Here is a 17955-nt window from a genome sequence, read left to right as displayed (position 1 = left end):
CCGCTTTCCCCCCCTTCAAAATGTTTCCAACTTTCTGTTGCTCACAATTTGAGTGTTGCCTTTGTGCGCGCACAAGAAATCAGTCGGGAACCTGTGCCATCACCACGACAAACTAATGGACTACTCAGTTAGCATCAATTAACTCCAAATGCTCTGTTCTCACTGTCTAACAAAGGCTGTGTGCTTATATGTAATATAATAATGGTTACAATAAATGTAGGCAATTATATAGATATTAACGATTAGGAATAATTGATTTGTGCATAAATAGTTGACAATAGAAAAAGTTGTTTTAGTCATTTATTATTTCATCAGGAGCACCATGGTAGGAAAATGTTTGAAAAGTTTCAACCAGAAAACGGGGCAGTCGAACTGCCCTACGAGCTTAAAGTAATTCTATACCGGGCCTCTATGTACACAATAATAGGCCTAATGCTTGTGCGGCGTTCACGAAAACATCTATCAACGTAATAAAAATAGACTAAATGCAATTTCACAGATATAGCCTGAAGCTTATACCCAACCATTATTTTGCTACCCTTTCTGAATCCTCAAGATTCAATTTTTGGTTTAGCACAAAGTCGTTTGTATCGATTTTGTAAAATACCATTTCGACAAAATGCTATTTTACGACACATAACAGTGAATCTATCGGATTTCGAGAGTTCTAATTTCACATGTTCGCATGATCTCCGCTAGTCGTCGCTGTTTTCTTTTATTTCCGTTATACATTTATAAATATTTTTTAAAGATAAAATATTCAAATTTATTTATTTCCAATTTAAGGACGCCGAATTTCTTCAACAAACAAACAAAAAATCATTTGGTTTTCATCCAGTTGTTTTGGGAGGGTAGGTATGAACAGGATCTTCATTTAAACTATACAGGAGGGTAATCTCGGGACAGTGTTCCTCCGCCACTGATGACGAGCTCAGTGTCTGTGGCTGTGCTGTCACTCGCACTCGTTCCTGACGGCACATTGCTTCATTTTGTCGGTTTCGCCAATCTGCACTCTCTTGTGACCTCTGGTTCGTCTTGTATACGCACATTCTTCAGTTTTGCTTGTAAAATGGGATGTGTTAACTCAGTAAAAGATAGACCTAGTAAAGTAAAAAGCCCATGCGTCTGACAAAAAGCGAAATAAGTGATCCCCAGTTTGTAATAAAAAATCAACTGTTTACAGATACACCGTGCTGCTGAACGTCCCACAAGGGCTCGCTTTCCTGCATAGTGCACAAATGAAGTCACAGATATAGACGTGTTGTTTATATCAGTCATTTACACAACATACTGTTTTCTCCGCAATATCGCATAGCAGCAGTCAAGCAATTAAACTAAACCTGCTAATGGCAAAGTAACTTTGACTTATTCTGTTACATAAACTGGCGTAGGGGAGGGGCACGTGTGGCACGCGCATTTTAGGGGTTGCGTGGGGATATCCATTAGTGCATCATAGATAATGTTGTGGAGTGACATTGATTTTTTTTTCTTGAAGTATTATTATATTATATATTATATTAAAGTGTAAAATTTAAAATACACATGACATATGAAGTGCATGTCCTTCATATACATGAAACCTATAGGGTGTAACAGGTACAATCCACTGAAAGATAAACATTGTGTTTATAAAACTTATCTCGATTTAGGATCTCAAGATTGCTACAGACTAGCCTACAAGAAAGATTATAGGCCTATTACGCTGGAAAAACATACTTGGTTGCATAAATCCTTAATAAATTCAACAGTTAGGCAGATTCAAGGTAATTTAGAGCCTACTGACAGCAAGTATTTCATGTCAGATTAATTATTTGTTGAGGCACTTTTCCACACCAGATCTAGGCAGCTGAGTGGGGGTTTTGAGGGGTGCTGCTAGTGTTTGAGTTTTGTGGGATTTCTCTGTTATCAGTCAGCAGGGACTTTGAATTTAAAAGCCATTTATATAAACAGAGTTGATAGGGGTTCACGTTTCAATGCTATATTCACTGAATGAATCTAGCTTCCGATCTGTGCCAAATCCGTTTTGTGTTGATCTACAGTTTAAACAAGTGTGGATATTGACTTTCGCTCAAAACTATCCATGTGTTATAACACAAATTAATAATTTCAGTGAATCTTGAGTTCCACATAGTTGCTAAGTAACCAGCGACAAGAGCTGTTTTTTTCTCCATAAGGTGGTGCTGTTGAGTGATCACTTAGACATCATTTTGAACATTTGGCAGACGCTCTTATCCAGAGTAACACATAGTATGATTTGCGAGTGAGCTTCTTGGGAATCGAACTTAGTGTTGCTAGGACCTCGTCTCCTCTATATTGTGAGCTACAGAAGAATCTGTAAATGGACTTTTGTATTATTTTACACAGGACAGGCTGAGATTGAAAACGCACCCCATTTCTGAATGTGTTTGTGCCTTTTGGACCATTTCTGTCCATTTCACTTGACTTTGACTGCACCTATTCATTGTTCATTGTGCTGTTACACCAATTGGACACCACTGACTCTATGTATTCATTCAGTTTTGAAAAGATGGAGTTCAATTCTCACATGCTGGAGTAAACCAATTCCATTCACATCTGATTCATAACGTGATTTTGAAAAGACCTTGAAGCCATATATATTTACAGTCTAGGGCAGACATTCAGAGCCTTGTCAACAGCCATCAGACATTAAAGGAGTTTTATTCTTCACCATATGGGCGTTAGAGTGGGAATGGCAGAGTGCTGGGTGGGAATTTTTACTGTTCACAATTCAAACTGGAATCACACAGGCCAGCTTTAATGCTTCTTAACCTTAATCAAAGCGCTGGGCCATTCCTCAGCTGTTATTGTCATCCAGCGCTACTTGAATTAATAAAACCTATCCTGCAGAGTCAAGGGCTCACGGAGGATATCCTCTTCCTGCCCTGGGCAGCACTTATCGATGATGTCCTCATTTCATGCTTGCGCCCGGGCCCTGTCAGGGTTACTTGTGCTTTAATTGAAGGGATGACGCGTGGGTGTTGTGACATTCCCCTGAGGGGGGTGGGTGTGTGTGTGTGTGGGGGGGGGGGGGGGGTGGCATGTCCTGTTCCCATTGAGTAAATATGGTGGGAATTGATTGTGTGTCATCATTCATTCGTCTGTGAAGCCAACCAACAGCAGAGCGGTCAGCACACAGTTCACACTGTACCAGCAGAACACGATCTGTCACATGCTTTCATTAAGGATGTTTTTCATAAACACATATAAGCTAATGTAATTGGTTGAGCAAATGTCAGCTACAGTCAGACTGCACAAGCAGAGGAATAAACGTTTATTAATGTTAGACGTTACGTTTACCCATCAACCACTGTGGGTCTCGTCAAGATCTCTGGGACAGTTGAAACATCTGGCTGGTTGATTGTAATTATCAGAGAGTTTCAAATTCATGTCAGAGTTTACTTGTGTGTTTGAGTGCACGTTTTCTTAAAACTATGGTTTGGTGACTGTTCATAAAAGTCAACATATCAGCCAGAAAGCAATTTAGGTTGCTAATCTTACTTAATCTTTACTTAATTAGCTAAGGTTAGCTATCCTGATAAAACATATTGGCTGTAGCATTCGGTTTAGCCAACATCACCAAATATTTGTGTTATTTGCAAAGTAGATGTTTTTATACATAGACACAATTCAGTCTAACCACATTATCAATCAAAGGGACAGTATAATTGGAAAAAAGATGAAATTTCCTCTGCCTGAGGACACTGCAGGACATTCTGAATGAAGGGACAGAATCAACCACAGCTCCCTTGACTCAAATCACATGATTAGTAAGTAGGAATACAAGGGCACTGTTTAGGGACACTGTGGAATGGAACGCAGATTAAACGTCACGTCTGTCTTTAGCCCCACCTACTTGCCAGTGTCACCATCCTTCCCTACACGCTCACACTCCTCTGCTCACACACCTGTTTGTTTTTATTACCAGCATTTACATACCCCCCCCCCCCCCTCGTTCGAGTTAGCGTGGTGAAGTCTCTCATCTACACTTGAATTCTGCACCGTTGTTACATGCATTGATCCCTATTACTGGAAGTGTTTGACTTTCCCTTAATTATATATTTACTACACAAAACAGCAATATAATAATTATAATATGATAAAAACAAAAATAGCAAAACAATAGCAATTATTACTTAATAAAGTGCAGCTTAAATGAGATGAAGAATCAGATTGCTCTGTAGTCCTTAAAAGATCCAGTTTGTGCTCATAGTGCCGGACTGCCATGTTTGAAACATATTAAAATAAATATAAAGAATTTCTGAGACATCCAGGTCACAAGGTGTCAGTATAATGCTGTTGCATAACGAAGGTTTATTGGAAAAAAAATATTGATTGCTAAATATCTAAAGTAGGCCTATCATACACTGGAATGTTAAAAGTCAATCTGATGGTTATCACACAGATCAAAAATATAATTCTTACAGTATACGTTTTTGCTGGTCTTTAAATAGACATTGGGATTATTTGTTTGTCATATCATTACTTGAATAATGCAAATAAACGAATGAAACGACGCTCAACACCTAGTACGACAAATAACGATCGAGTTACGGTATGATGGTGCATGGAGTTACACTGGAGGAGATTAGAGTAGTCTAAAGAATTGCACACTGCAAAAACCATCTTACAGTAAGCGCAGATAACGCACAAAGGATCAACCGTAAGAGTTAACTCCACAGGGTGCTGTTGGCGCTCTCGCACAGACCTCGGGACCGCGCCAGGAACACAGCCTGCCTACTTGACCGCCTCTCCATCCTCTGTCCCGTCTGTCCTCGCACCAGCACCAAAGCACCAGCCAGGCCTGATGAGACCATTCATCTACATCTTGTAAACTGCTGAGATCAAACAGAACTTGGCAGTTTTTAGCCTTTGCCGAGTTTCTTCACCACCCGTATTCCTGCTCTTGGACGGCCACGAGGTCCTCGAGCGTCCCACAGCTGCCGTGATGATATTTGGGACCAGAGACGTTGCCGTGACCCTTACTGACGTCAGAGCAAAGCACATAGAGGGCGTTTAAGAGTCTGTACTGTAGTGGAAAGAGGAGCCGACCTTTTGTGCTCGCTTACAGAACATGCGCAGGTGATGAGTGAAGATGAGAGTGAAAGGGCGATGTGAGCCGTGACTTTTATATCATCATTACTGACTTAACGGCTTAGTATTATTGGCGTTTCCTTATATGTAGCGCAATGCAAACGTGCAAAAACGTTTTAAATAGAAACATTTATTGCGAGTGACCAGTGTGATTCGATTAAATTAATTTAAATTGAATATCTACCGTCCTTGCGCAACGAATAAATGCCGTTTATTGTCAGTATTATCAGACCTAACTGTTCAGGCTTAGCCGTTGCTGTGGAAACCGCATCAAAGGACGTGGCTGGATGAGATGCATCCTCTCCAGTCTTACGAGGTCCAAGTCACTGCGTGCAGCTCAGATTGCTTAAGCTTCTAAGCAGCCTTAATTTTCTCTAGTGATAAATGAGATGCGTTGGAGTCATAGTTGGCGATCGGGTTCTGGATCGGGAAACCCTCGCCGCACATGCACGTTTAATTAGCTCACGGCATTAAAATCATGTGTTGCCTCGGATCCAGTACGAGTGCTCGCTGACTTACTGCGGCTTTTAATGAAACAGATGTGCCGCTGAGAGTCAGACACACTGAAGATGAAGCTGTAGCAGATATTTAGGGGTTTTTGTGCCGTCGGCACTTCTGACAGGTGCCGGTGAGTCACTCCCACTCTGCGGTAGCCTCAGAAAATATTTAGCTCATAACTGGGAACTGGATAACAGATAGTGAATGTGCCCTGGTAGTCTGATGAAATGGTGTCAGCTTTTATGAAGGTCAATAGACCTCGGCCTACTTCACAGTGTTATAGCTGAAACGTTCAGCCCTAACAGGACTTCAACATACCATACAACCAATTGACATTTATGAATGAATCTTATGTAGTCTAGGCGCAGGCAATTTTATGGTCGAGGTTTCAAGCCTAACAATTCAGAAATATCTCTATATGTTCGCAAATGACCGTGTAAAGGTACTGTATATATGAGGGAGTTTTAAAGGCATCACTTACACCTCGGCAATAACATGCTTTAAACTCTCCAACATTGCCAGATCCATACCGAGAGCCTATCATCAGTTTCATCTTTAGTGAAGCCTGCAGAATATATTATTCAGTCAGTGTATCAGGCCCAGTCAGAAACTGATCAGAGATTAAGAGGGTGTCTAGTTGTGTGTATAGATGGGCTATTAGATTAAAAGCTACCTGACACAGGTGTAGACCTATAATACATCAGCCCGAGAGCGCTAGGGTAAGGCCATTTGAGAGAAGCTTTCATACATAGAAACAATCAAGAATAGTTTGCTATTTGCTATTTCACTATAGTTTCTGCGAGTTTACTATGGACCACAGGGACGTGTTGTGTTGGGCTGTTGTGTGTTCACACCTGTCATTTGGTCATGAAGAGGCCGTTTTGTTCTACGGGTTCGTTACCATGACAATGCGTCGCCTTTGCCTCGTGCGTAAGAGAAAACATCATCATCATCTCTGTGGGGTTCAGTGGACAAGCTGCTCTTGATGAACAATCTCAATTTGTCACCGCGCCCCGAATTATTGAAGGAGAAAATAGGCCACTGTGTTTTTAAAGTGCTTTGAAACTAAACACCATTAAAAAGCAAGACGGCACTCTTGATGTTTTTATGTTTCATCAAATAGACAACACGAAAAGGATGACGTGCAATGAGATGTAATGGGCTAAAATAGATAGGCATAACTCTTAAAAGCTTTTTTTGTTGTTGATGTTTTGAAACATCAAAAATATAAGAAACGAAAGAATGAATGATTTGGCATGAAAGGCATGATTTGCCGAGAAAGCTGACAGCGTTGTACTCATTCGCAACATCACTTGCTCAATATTTCGCAGCAAGTCCTATGGAGACAATCGGGTCACCTGAAACAATGTCGCCGCGAACCGGTGTTCAGCTTTGCCGGCAGGTCACACTTGATATGCGCCTCCAGCATGCAAACGCGCTCCAGTGGTGAATAAACGTCGCTATAACATCATATTCTATGACCATATCCATCCTGTCGCATTACCTTTCAGGTTATTACAGATAGCATTAAAGGTCAGAGGTAGCTTCGAGAAGTTATTATTATCGTCTTATAATTACAGTTAAGGCGTCTTTTTTCTGTAGATTGATTCCCACTACAATAAATTTGCGCACCTCACATTTCTGACAAAGCAAGCACAATTGCAATGTATAAGATTTATTACAGTGTATTTAGTTTGTACTGAAAATACATTTTTGCTACTTTTGCGCGCCCCTCCCCCCTAACCCAGACATACAGATGACAGCTTGGTTTACGGTGTTCTTTGCTCCCTTGTTATGCAACCTCTCTAAAGTGGATGAGGGCTTTCAGCGTCCCTTTTGTGCAACGCCGGCTGCCTTGCCGCGCGCTCAAACTGCTGTGACAGCAGTGGCAATCACTCACCCGACGAGGAGCAGCGTCAACACAGCCAAAACCTGTCGGAACTCTGCTTGATGAATAACTTCAGCTTAATGGATGATTGGACCGGAATTTAATCATACTTCCATTTATTTATTTATTTATTTGATCAAGCCCAGGAAAATCGCTCATTTCCAGCACCAACCGGTTAGCAATATATGTGTGGGCCCTTTCAGAGTAGCAGGTATTTTCTGCCAATAAAACACTGTTGCGGTTTTTTTCTTTATCAAACGTCTGAGTCACGACAAGCACATGTAAGATTACAAGGATAAACACGGTAAACATCCCCCTCCCCAGACAAAACACTGTCACCAGAGTTCATAATAAAGGGTAGAGACACTCTTTCAAATACTGTCCTGCACAGACAGCTAGCTTGCAGCTCCATGTATCCCGTGCACTACACCTGGTTATTTCAGGTAATGGACAGACATGACCAGATGTGGTCAGAGAGGACAATGAATCAGTACCCATGCTGATTACAAAACTAAACATTCCATTAATAGGAACATGTAAGTATGCCTTCCTTAAATCCTATATGGTGTAATTACGAATGGTGCAAATGTGGTATATGAGAGTGCAATGCTCATTTAAACCTGAAGGTTTCTCAAAACGTAGCACTTTAAAACAGTTTCCACAAGTCACATTAGCCACTGCTCTTTCTCCTTGTTAAATTGCTCCGCCCACTTCCTGGTGAGCTCCAGGTAGAGATTGGGCTCATGGGGCTTGTAGTCCAAATACAGACGGGTCGCTGTCTTTTTGGGCACAGCCCTCTCGACCTGTGTGCCCTCGTGCCACTCGTTAAACGACGTGACCGTGATTATGTCCGGCCTGACCGACATCGCCGCCTGCAGGGCTGTCTCATAGTAGCGTCCATTCACACGGTTCCGCGTGTTGTGGTTGTTCCATGGCCGCACGGCCGTGTCTACGTAGCCGGGCCCGGCGCTCGGCACGAATAGCAGGCCGTTGCCATCACAGAACGCCTTGAGGGCTTTCCAGTTCTGGTGCGAGGAACCGAAGGAGAAGCCGTTGGACGCGAAGTACGTGTACATGCCATCGAAGCCGCCGGCCAGAACGTCGTGCTTGTGTCGTTCCTCCACGATGAGGGCGAGGAAGACGCCGTCGTAGCGGGTGCCTCGCAGGCTGTGTGAGCCTCTGGCCGTCAGCAGTTCAGCCCAGGCCTCTGGGGCTGTCAGGTAAGAGTCGTAAACGTAGAACAGGGGGAGAACTTTCCCTGTGCTGGACTTGAACTTGTAGAAAGCTCCATGTTTTCCATACCTGCATACAAGGGAAAACAACTCAATGAAGCGCCACTGAAATAATGTTAAGGTATTAATTAAATGTTGCTAGATTCAAAGAGAAATATGTAAGAGGAAATGGACCCCTGTAGACTTTCTACTAAAAATCACATTTCTAAATGCCGCTCGGTGTACTGATTTAATACACATCGGCAGGATAAATCTTACATGTACAGCTTAAAATATGGTTTGTGTGCACTTAATGCTAATAATTGAACATCACTGTCTTCTTATGTGAGGATTATGTTTAAAGCAGATGGCGTGCACAGAGGGGTTCCAGAGACGCTGGCTCCAATACGTAATACTCAGCACAGACTAAAAAAATATCATACTTCACTACTTCTACTATACATACCTCACTGCTTAACTGCTGCCAATTAGCATGGTAGGAGAACTCTTCAAGGTCCGCCCGTGTGAAATGACTAATTAGAGCATTCACTCGCTTTCACTCTCTGTCCCACATCTTTTGTCAGAGAGCTAGAATCGTCATAAAGGGGATTCTTCGAGTGAAAACTGCCATCAACCTAACTAACCCTTCAACTATCAGCTTCATCTTGGACTTTCTCAGGAAACGCCTACAGCAGCCACCTCAGACCCAGAGCCTAATTTATGAAGAGTACATAATTTTTTTTCTCATGTTTTTTTTTCTTCTTGCCCTCCCGTTCTGACCAGAATTTCAGAGGCCTGTCTTCAAAGTTGGAAAACCAACAGACATTTGGCATGGATGGTGGGGCCGTTCCCTTTTGAAGAAGGTATTCACGCCCTCACTGAATGGCTGTGGACAGGATGGGCTGTGAGCAGAGGTGGTTTGACCTACTTGTCGATGATGTATTTGACGTTGTCATGCATGCTCAGGTCTGTCCGGCCTCGGTAGGGCTGGATGTGAAACGCCACCTGCAGACGCGGCACAGAATGGCCTCAATCCCCTCCACCAATGAACAGCAAGTATCACACACAAGTTGCACAAGTGTCTGGATGAACATTCAGGAGAGCAAGACCAATAAAGTTAAATCAGCAAGAGAAACTGGTGTGCATTCTACTGGGATCTTTAGAGGTTTTCTTTTGCTCATACTGGGAACAGTGTGGAGGTGCCAAGATCCAGAGGAGAGAGCCTAGTGCCTTCAAGAATGGCTATGAAGCTTCAGGGAGCCATCTGCCTATATGCCTGAGGTTGTCTGGAATAATGTCTCTCACCACCAGAGAGCAGAAAATCTGCATTAATTAGGGCTTGGATTATCCATATCTGGCAACCAAAAAACGAATTACCAACAATTCTCCAAGGAGCATGAACATACACTCAACAGCGTTTTTAATAGAAACACCATGTAGGTGTACACAGAATATAAACTGTTTCCAGGCTGTTTTAGCCATCCTTTAGCTCTTCAGCTCTGGTCGTTTGGACCTCAGGACATCTGAGGCCTGTATACCTTTCATGCCCCTACAGTCACACAGCACAACTCACCCACATGTCAATCATGGCATTCAGCCACTCACATTCGCCCAGTAATTAAATTATATCCTGAACCTGATCCTCAATCTTATAATGACCTATTTAAACCCCAGAGGTGCCCAAGATCGGCACTTCACATTGAATCTCCCTCGCCACCACAAGACTGGGCCTGATCTTTGTGGCTCTTTTTGAAGTTTGAGATAAACATTTTCTATTTCTGAATTTGGATCTTGCTCCTGCTTCCAAAGTGCCACTATCCATTTGATTGGTGGACCAACAAGTAACATTCACTTCTTGGTCCCATTTTTCTCCCCACTTTCAGTCATTATGAATGAATGAAGTTACATTTGTATAGCACCTTTCAAGACACCCAAGGTCGCTTTACGTTTAACACAGACACAGCCTTTCACATCCAGTCACTGGCCGGCGGAAAGCGACAGCTGATTGTGCACAGTGTACTCTCAACCAGACGCCCCAGCCCCCTGGAGCACTGAACCAGGTGCAGGGCTGGGAGCAAGGACAACACCCAGGACACCCAGATATTAATCCAATTCCCATCCATCAAATAGTTCACCCAGTCACACGGCAACGTACTAACCACAGCAGGAGCAACGGACGTGTGTTTCCTCTGACACATGCCGCTATGGCGTCATCTTCTCAAACTGGCAAACCCAGTTCTGTTACAACACTCAGGAGTCCTGATGACGTGTACAGCAACAACAACGAATGAACACACAACAAACGTGCTGTACCTGACGAACCAGCCTTCAGTGGTCCTGGAGTCACTATGAACGATGGTCAAGATTGGGAAAATCTAACAACATCTAAGGTGCAACTGTAAGACAGCTGTACCAAATAAAGTGGAATGAAAGGGTTCATAAGAAAACTGAACTGTCCATGCAGTTTGCTTTGGGTGGTTAGCCAGACTGACTGCCTAGGAATGTATTAAGCACCGTAAGATTCCATTTTAGCAGAATATACCACCTGAGCGGCCGTAATAGTTTTGCTAAATGCTTTGCTAGTTAAAGAGCAGACCTTTACATCACTACGTGAACACACATCAATTCAGCCATTCTGTGATGCTTAACAATATACAGAATGCTTTGTACAGCATACCCTGCTGAGCTGTGTAGAACATAAAAGCATTTTGTGTCAGTGTCTCTGATCTGCTGCGGCTTTTGTGGAGAAAATATCTGAAGTTGCTGTCCTTCCAGTGGTTATTCAGGACATCTGGTCGATTATTGAACCTGCCCTAAGGCTTAAACTGGGCTGAGAGACACTCATCAGTCATATGTAGGGCCACTGCACATTACGAGCTTTTTGTTTTACTAATTAGTGTCTTATGTAATAGACAACATAGATATTTAACAGATAATATAGAATATTTACATTTAAAATACAGAACATATCATTTTAGAGGACACTTGAGATAAGGAAAATGTACACATTGACTTGATATCACATTTTGGCTTTGAATGGAACAAAATTATGCATAACCCACATTCTATAAATATCTTAACAGTCTCAGTAGATCAGTAAAGGATTTTACCTGAATTACCAGCCTATCCTCAAAGAGCCAGCAGAAGCCTTCAAGCTCTGTAACAGGCAACAAACCTGATGGGATCTTATAACACGGCCCTCCAGGACTACTGCTTGACAGGGGACGTCTTCTTCACGCTAGCAATACAAGAATGTGACACAGGACCGCGGCCCTGTTGAGAAGGGGAGACGTCTCTGCCGAGCAGCTGACCGCAGTGTCTACGGAGCGCGGCGAGACGCGCCGGTCCGGCCCACCCACTGCTTTTGCACTCTGCCAGCGCCGCCAGGCCTTCCGTGCGGCCGTTGTCACGGCAACCATGCGCCATGCGCTCGCTGGCTGCCACCAGCTGCCACAGAAGCGCAAAGCAGGCCGAAAAAATGGGGGTGGGGGGGGGGGGGGGGGGGTTGAGTTGTTTTGGGGGGGATGGGGCGGTTAATGCGGGTACCGCGAGCCATGTATGTCGCTTCGCAAAGCCTCTTGGTCCGGATCCGAGCGCATCTCTTGACGACAGAACTGTGTGTGTTTCCTCCCGTCTTGTTCCCTCTCCCTCTCTGCTCCTCTGGAGGTGGAAGGCTGGCAGGCTCGTTTTATGATACATGACAGGAGACCTGCGCTCCCCTGAGCTGCGTCTCTTTGCTCCGACGCGTAAAAAATTAGAGCTGTCAATTCTCCTTGTGCATGTCTTGAGTGGGGCCACTGGGCATGGGTGGTGGTTTCTGAGCCCTGCCAGCTCTCACCACGGAACAGAAATAATAGGGGTGGGAAATCCATCATGTCTGTATCATCTCTGCCATGACTGTTCCCTGAAAGATCCAGCTGGCTCTACAGTGGGCCAAAGCCACGGGCCACCAGACAGGAGGGCTGCCTTTAATCGCTCATGACAAGCCTTGTATAGCCAAGGACAGCAGTTGTTTGTGTCATCCCATTTTCTCTCTCTCTCTCTCTCTCTCTCTCTTTTTATTGCGCCAATTTCCCAAAGACTGTCAACCTGAGAGTAAAGGCTGCCTTGCACTTTCTGAAGGAAGCCAAACAGGCCGGGGTTTGTCCTCGGAGAACGCAGCACTTTGACTCAGACAAAAGCGCCCATACCCCCTCCCCCTCCAAGGTGGGCATCCCGTAGAGCCGGGAAGGTTTATGCACCGTGGGCAGATCTTCAGAGGGTGGAGCCCACCAAACAGGCATTCACGCCTCTCGCGGCCCCAGAGGGCCTCTGTGAGAGCAGGTCGGCTAGGAGACGCAGAGGATGTTGCCTAAGCAACGGGGCTCCGCACTCCCGATCCCGCTGCCTCTCCGTTCACTTCCCCCGCCGGGAGAAACGGGTCGTGCGGATGTTTGCTCTTGATGTTCCCCAGGGAGGATCAGCGCTCGCGAGCACCTCGTGTTTTAAAGCACGTTGAGAGTCCGGCGCCGGCCGCACATCCTGGACCTGAAGCGGGACAAACACCGCAACAGAACGACCCGTCTGCAGCTCGACTGTCCCGCGGCACTGGAATGTCCCGTTGAGGATATCGGGTGGCACACGTGGGTCACACGAGGGTGCGAGCGGAAGGGGTGATGGGAAATCAGGAACGGAGAGGGATACGTGACACACGCAGGCACAGCTCAACTCTGGGACGCAGCCCCCGCGTGGAGCGCCACCTGGAGGTTTGGACGGCAGGAGCCGCGCGCTACGCTTGTCTTTGGGGACAAATGATTAGCGGTTGTTCCTCTCTATGGTGTTCATATACCAGCCACACAGCCACACCTCTGCTCCTTCATAAATGCCAAATGCAGAACTAGGCCAGGTTTGATAAGCAGTTAAGCCCAAAGACAGCTGTCTAAGACTGCAGGGCTTTTGAGTTACAGCAGACATTACTTTATCATGATTTGAAGCACTGATGTTAACGTCAACATAACAGTATGTAATCACATGTACTGCATTTACTAACTAATTTAATTGTGCTTAAATAAATCTTCCAGGGACGAGGCTTAAGCACCAAATTCTACAAGACAATGTTAAACTAACAGTAAAGATACTTGCAACGCTGCGTATGTAAACACATTAAAGTACAATAATATAAGCCCAGTAATGTAAACACATTAAAATACAGTTATATAAACCCAATAATATAAACACACTTATATACCTAAAGCGTCTTTTTCAGAAGGTAGAACAGAAAGAAAGCTTAGAGTAAAAAAAGCTCACCATATCTCTCACCAGTTACCTTGATACGATGCCTGTGGGCAGCGTCCATCACGGCCGGCACCAGGTCCTCGGTGGGCTCTCCGTGCTCGTCTGCCACGCCAGGCGGGTACCAGGACAGCACCACAACACCTAGTGTCCCAAAACACAAGCGGCATGAACAGACGCAAACCTCTATGCTCATGGCGCTCATTATCATGTTTAATTTCACTTTAAGCTTTCTTTCTTTCTCTTTTGGTACACACACTTTATATAAATATTAATAATATAATATTATTAGATTATATTACTAACTTGCTAACAGGTGAACACTCATTAAAAAGATAACCTGCAGCGCTAGATTCGATTTGCGCCATGTGTGATTCAAGAACGCTCGGATCCCTGGAGCTGTACGGTCCAAGTTCTGGGTAGAAGCTGGACGCGATGTCTTCTGGGGGGTTGTGCCTTCCTTTGGGGTGACTGGCAGCTATTTTGGGGTCCCAGTGAGGGACCAATACGTGGTCCCAGTGTATGTAACCCCTGTCCATCTGAGGCGAGCCGTACCACAAATAATAGAAAATGTGAATGTCGTAAAAAATGTTGTGTTCGTTGCCAGAGTTTGAAAAGACTATCTTAGTATCGCTCGCACCGAGAACCTGACCGGCCGACGCAATGACGTCGTTAGGCACAGCTCGCCTGTCCGTCCTCTCGCCAACGAACGGCATGAGTTCCATTCCCGGTGCGAGGTCCGAGAAACCGTCCGTGGGTTTGAGGGTCCGTAAGCCCATCATGGTCCCGAAGATGAACAGCGTGAACAGGAAAAGTGCTACGCATGCTTTCTTGCGCAGTCTGGTCATGGTCGTTGTCTATGGTCCTGAAATACAATAACGTAAGATACTGTGTCTCAACTATTCACCCTGTTAGTTGCTCATCGCTATTATATTTATACAGTCCACGCGTTGAGCAAAACACGCTAATCGTCTGATAGGTAGCGAATGGGTTTTTTTGACAGAACATGTTAAAAAATCTTGTCCATCTTCAATAAAAGTTTTTTACCGATGAAAAACACCGTTGTGTCTGCCATAGTTCATATTCACGAGCTGTACTTATGTTAAAAACTGAAATAGCATCGATAATTCTAGTCTTCCAAACAGTTCGGTCAACAGACAATGGTCTCGCTACAAAACATTCGTGAAACTCTTTAGAAATGTTTGATATGTTTACTCAAATCCGGTGGAAATGCTCCATGGAGTCGTGTTGTTTACTGTTGAGAAAACCGATCTAGGCTACTTCATCTTCTAGTATACTGTTTCACCGAACTAGCCCACGGTTAGCTGCTCGCCCGTTCAATTCGATCTTTTCAAGTATCAGTTCGCTGATGCTGGCATCCATCCGATGTCCGGGCTTCTCTGAATCTTAGTGCGTTATGTCACATCTTTACACTGGTCGTGCGATCGTTAACTCATCACATGGTCCAGCACATTCGTCACCATTGTTTCGTCTGGTTGCCCCGATTAAAAGCATCCTGCTGGCGCTCCCGCCTCTCATCCTCTCCCACGCGCTGGGTTTTTAATCCTCGCAAAAGAATCAGATCGATTAGACCACATCTAGTCCCGTCGCCGAATCTAAACAGTACATGCAGGATGTGTGTGTTTGTAGCCGTGGCCGTCACCGACGCTCTCTATAAATCATATTCTCCTTACTGGAGGAAACACATCCGCCTGTCCGTTGTGTGATGCGCGCGACAGAGCGGCGCGGACGCGCATAGGTTCCTCTCTGGAAATCTGGAAACTGTAGTTTTAAGAAAGCACTACACAACCAAATGTCAAGGTAAATTTGGACATCACATTATGTCCACGAATGATTCTGTGTTTGAGTATTACATTCTAAGCCAGCCTCGCCATAACGCATATCTGACAAAAATAGCTATGGGCTACGTTTGGTCAGAAGGATGTGTCATTTGACTGTGTCTCGTATTCTCTACAAATAGCTTTTATTTTTTGGTATGTATGTCAATTTATAAACAAATATTTTTAGGTAATAATGTACAAACATTTACATGACTAACATATCAGCTCTGTCTGCTTTATTAGCTATTCATCCCAATTTAAGAGCGTTTGAACAATAAATATTTTATAGACAACCCCCACAGTGCCTTCACATATGTTTAGTTCAATTTGAATAAATATGTTTATTACATTTTACATCGGATAATAAATTATGATGAAACATTTGATATTGACACTCCCATCCTGTTCGCCATATATTACATAACTACATCAACATCAATAGAGGTATAGTAATAAAGGTCTGAAAGAAAAAAGAATTTGATGTGGTTAACTTTCACCGGACAACACATGGGTAAACTGACCACCCACGGGTGTTGTGGTAGACTCGCCCACTGTGAGTTTTCACATTTAAAACACTACCAGATCAACTCACGGTCTGGGCCCTCCCACATTAAACTGGGGTGGTGATTTACTTTACTAAAGTACAGCTTTGGAAGCCACGTCCACAGCTAAAAGCAAAGGGATTAGAGTTTCAAATTACTGAAATTTACAGGGAGTTTTGCTTGTGCTTAAATAGTTACTGAAGCACACAAAAATCTTCAAAATTTTGCTTATGGGATGTTTTACTTGATTACAGTTGTGTATTCATTGCAGATGTTTACACATATTTGCTTGGGGTGTCCTTGTCTAATGAATGAATTAAATAATGAAGAAGGACTTTTTTCTGTGGCACATATCTGGACTCTTCAAGCACATTACATGACACACTTATTGGTTGTTTTTGTAGACTGAAAATGGCCTGAAGTGATTCTTCATTGTGTCGACTGTCATATGGGGCCATCTAGTGGGAACACATTACAGTGATTTTTGAAGCTTTTTTAAAAGTCTGTGTATTACTGTTCAGCATCATAACAATCACAATCTCAGTCACGTGCGCGTCTTCAACGCATTACATATATTCAGGTTGCAACATGCGTCTTTTCTCTCTGGACTTTTTTCAGAGGTCAAAGACAAAGAGTTTGGAGTCTGACTCCAATCATATCTGCCTATGACCACATTCTGACAAACATCTATCAACCATCTGAAACTAGTTCTATTGATACACAGCAGTTGCAGTGATACGTATATATCTGACACTGCATTGGTGTTAACACTAGTTAATATTGGCTAATTAAAGACAGGCTTATGTATATGATTACTTTGTTCATAGTTTTCCTGTTTCTTTCTTTCTTTTTTATACATTTGACCTTTTTAGATTTTACCTTTCTCGCTTTATTGATAAAACTAGGCAAGTACTACCACCAGGTGGCAATGGCATTCAGTAAGGGGGAAGAAAAGATCTCTGCAGTGGTCAGCCCGATAGCTCAAACATAACAACAGTAAATTACAGTTCAGTCGGTGACTAAGGGGTTTTTATTTGTTTGTTTGTTTGTTTGTTTCTTTCTTTCTTTATAATTTTTTTAATTAAAAGTTTGTCAAAAATTCAATGTTCTATGCTAGTGTATATTTAATTGATCGATAAAGCAGACAGGTGTACTATTCTCGGGATTTCAGAAGAAGCATAGAAACCAACCTTTGACAGAAAGTAATTAACAGTGAAGTCTGTGGGGACTTTTGTTTGTCAAAGCTAAAATGCTTTTAAAAGACTTTACATCATTTAACCTATGTGACGTGAGATTGGCCTTTGTATATATGTGAGATGTAATGAACCGGATGCCAGCAGGAATTGCTCCATTGTTATAGCCTGGATTTCATCTAAACAAAATCTTTAATTATTAATATTCACATCGAAATGTATGGTAGAGCTGTCCAGGGTGCTGAAACTGTTTTTAAATTTCACACACTGTCCACTCATATTGTATTGTTGCCCACTGTTTTAGTATTTTTGTCACCTTATTATTGCATCATGTGTGTCTATACGTCCCACACCTGGAGTCTTCAAATAGCACGAGCCTGCTGGGAAGAGTGACGCATT

At 43.4% G+C, this 17955-nt stretch overlaps 1 protein-coding gene across 1 annotated transcript; it reads right to left on the bottom strand.

The window, feature by feature from the left end:
* Positions 1 to 7285: 7285 nt before the first annotated feature.
* On the bottom strand, positions 7286 to 15723 carry maneal (mannosidase endo-alpha like). Its single transcript, XM_077009753.1, has 4 exons — positions 14321 to 15723; positions 14015 to 14124; positions 9638 to 9714; positions 7286 to 8800 (listed from the first exon to the last, which is right to left on the bottom strand). The coding sequence occupies exons 1-4, from the start codon at positions 14826 to 14828 to the stop codon at positions 8164 to 8166; spliced, it is 1332 nt and encodes a 443-aa protein (XP_076865868.1). The 5' UTR covers positions 14829 to 15723; the 3' UTR covers positions 7286 to 8163.
* Positions 15724 to 17955: the final 2232 nt, after the last annotated feature.

The sequence above is a fragment of the Brachyhypopomus gauderio genome, chromosome 6 (genome assembly GCF_052324685.1).
Source record: "Brachyhypopomus gauderio isolate BG-103 chromosome 6, BGAUD_0.2, whole genome shotgun sequence".
Lineage (NCBI taxonomy): Eukaryota > Metazoa > Chordata > Actinopteri > Gymnotiformes > Hypopomidae > Brachyhypopomus > Brachyhypopomus gauderio.
The sequence above is the reverse complement of the archived record's forward strand: the minus strand, read 5'-3'. Positions and strand labels throughout refer to the sequence as shown.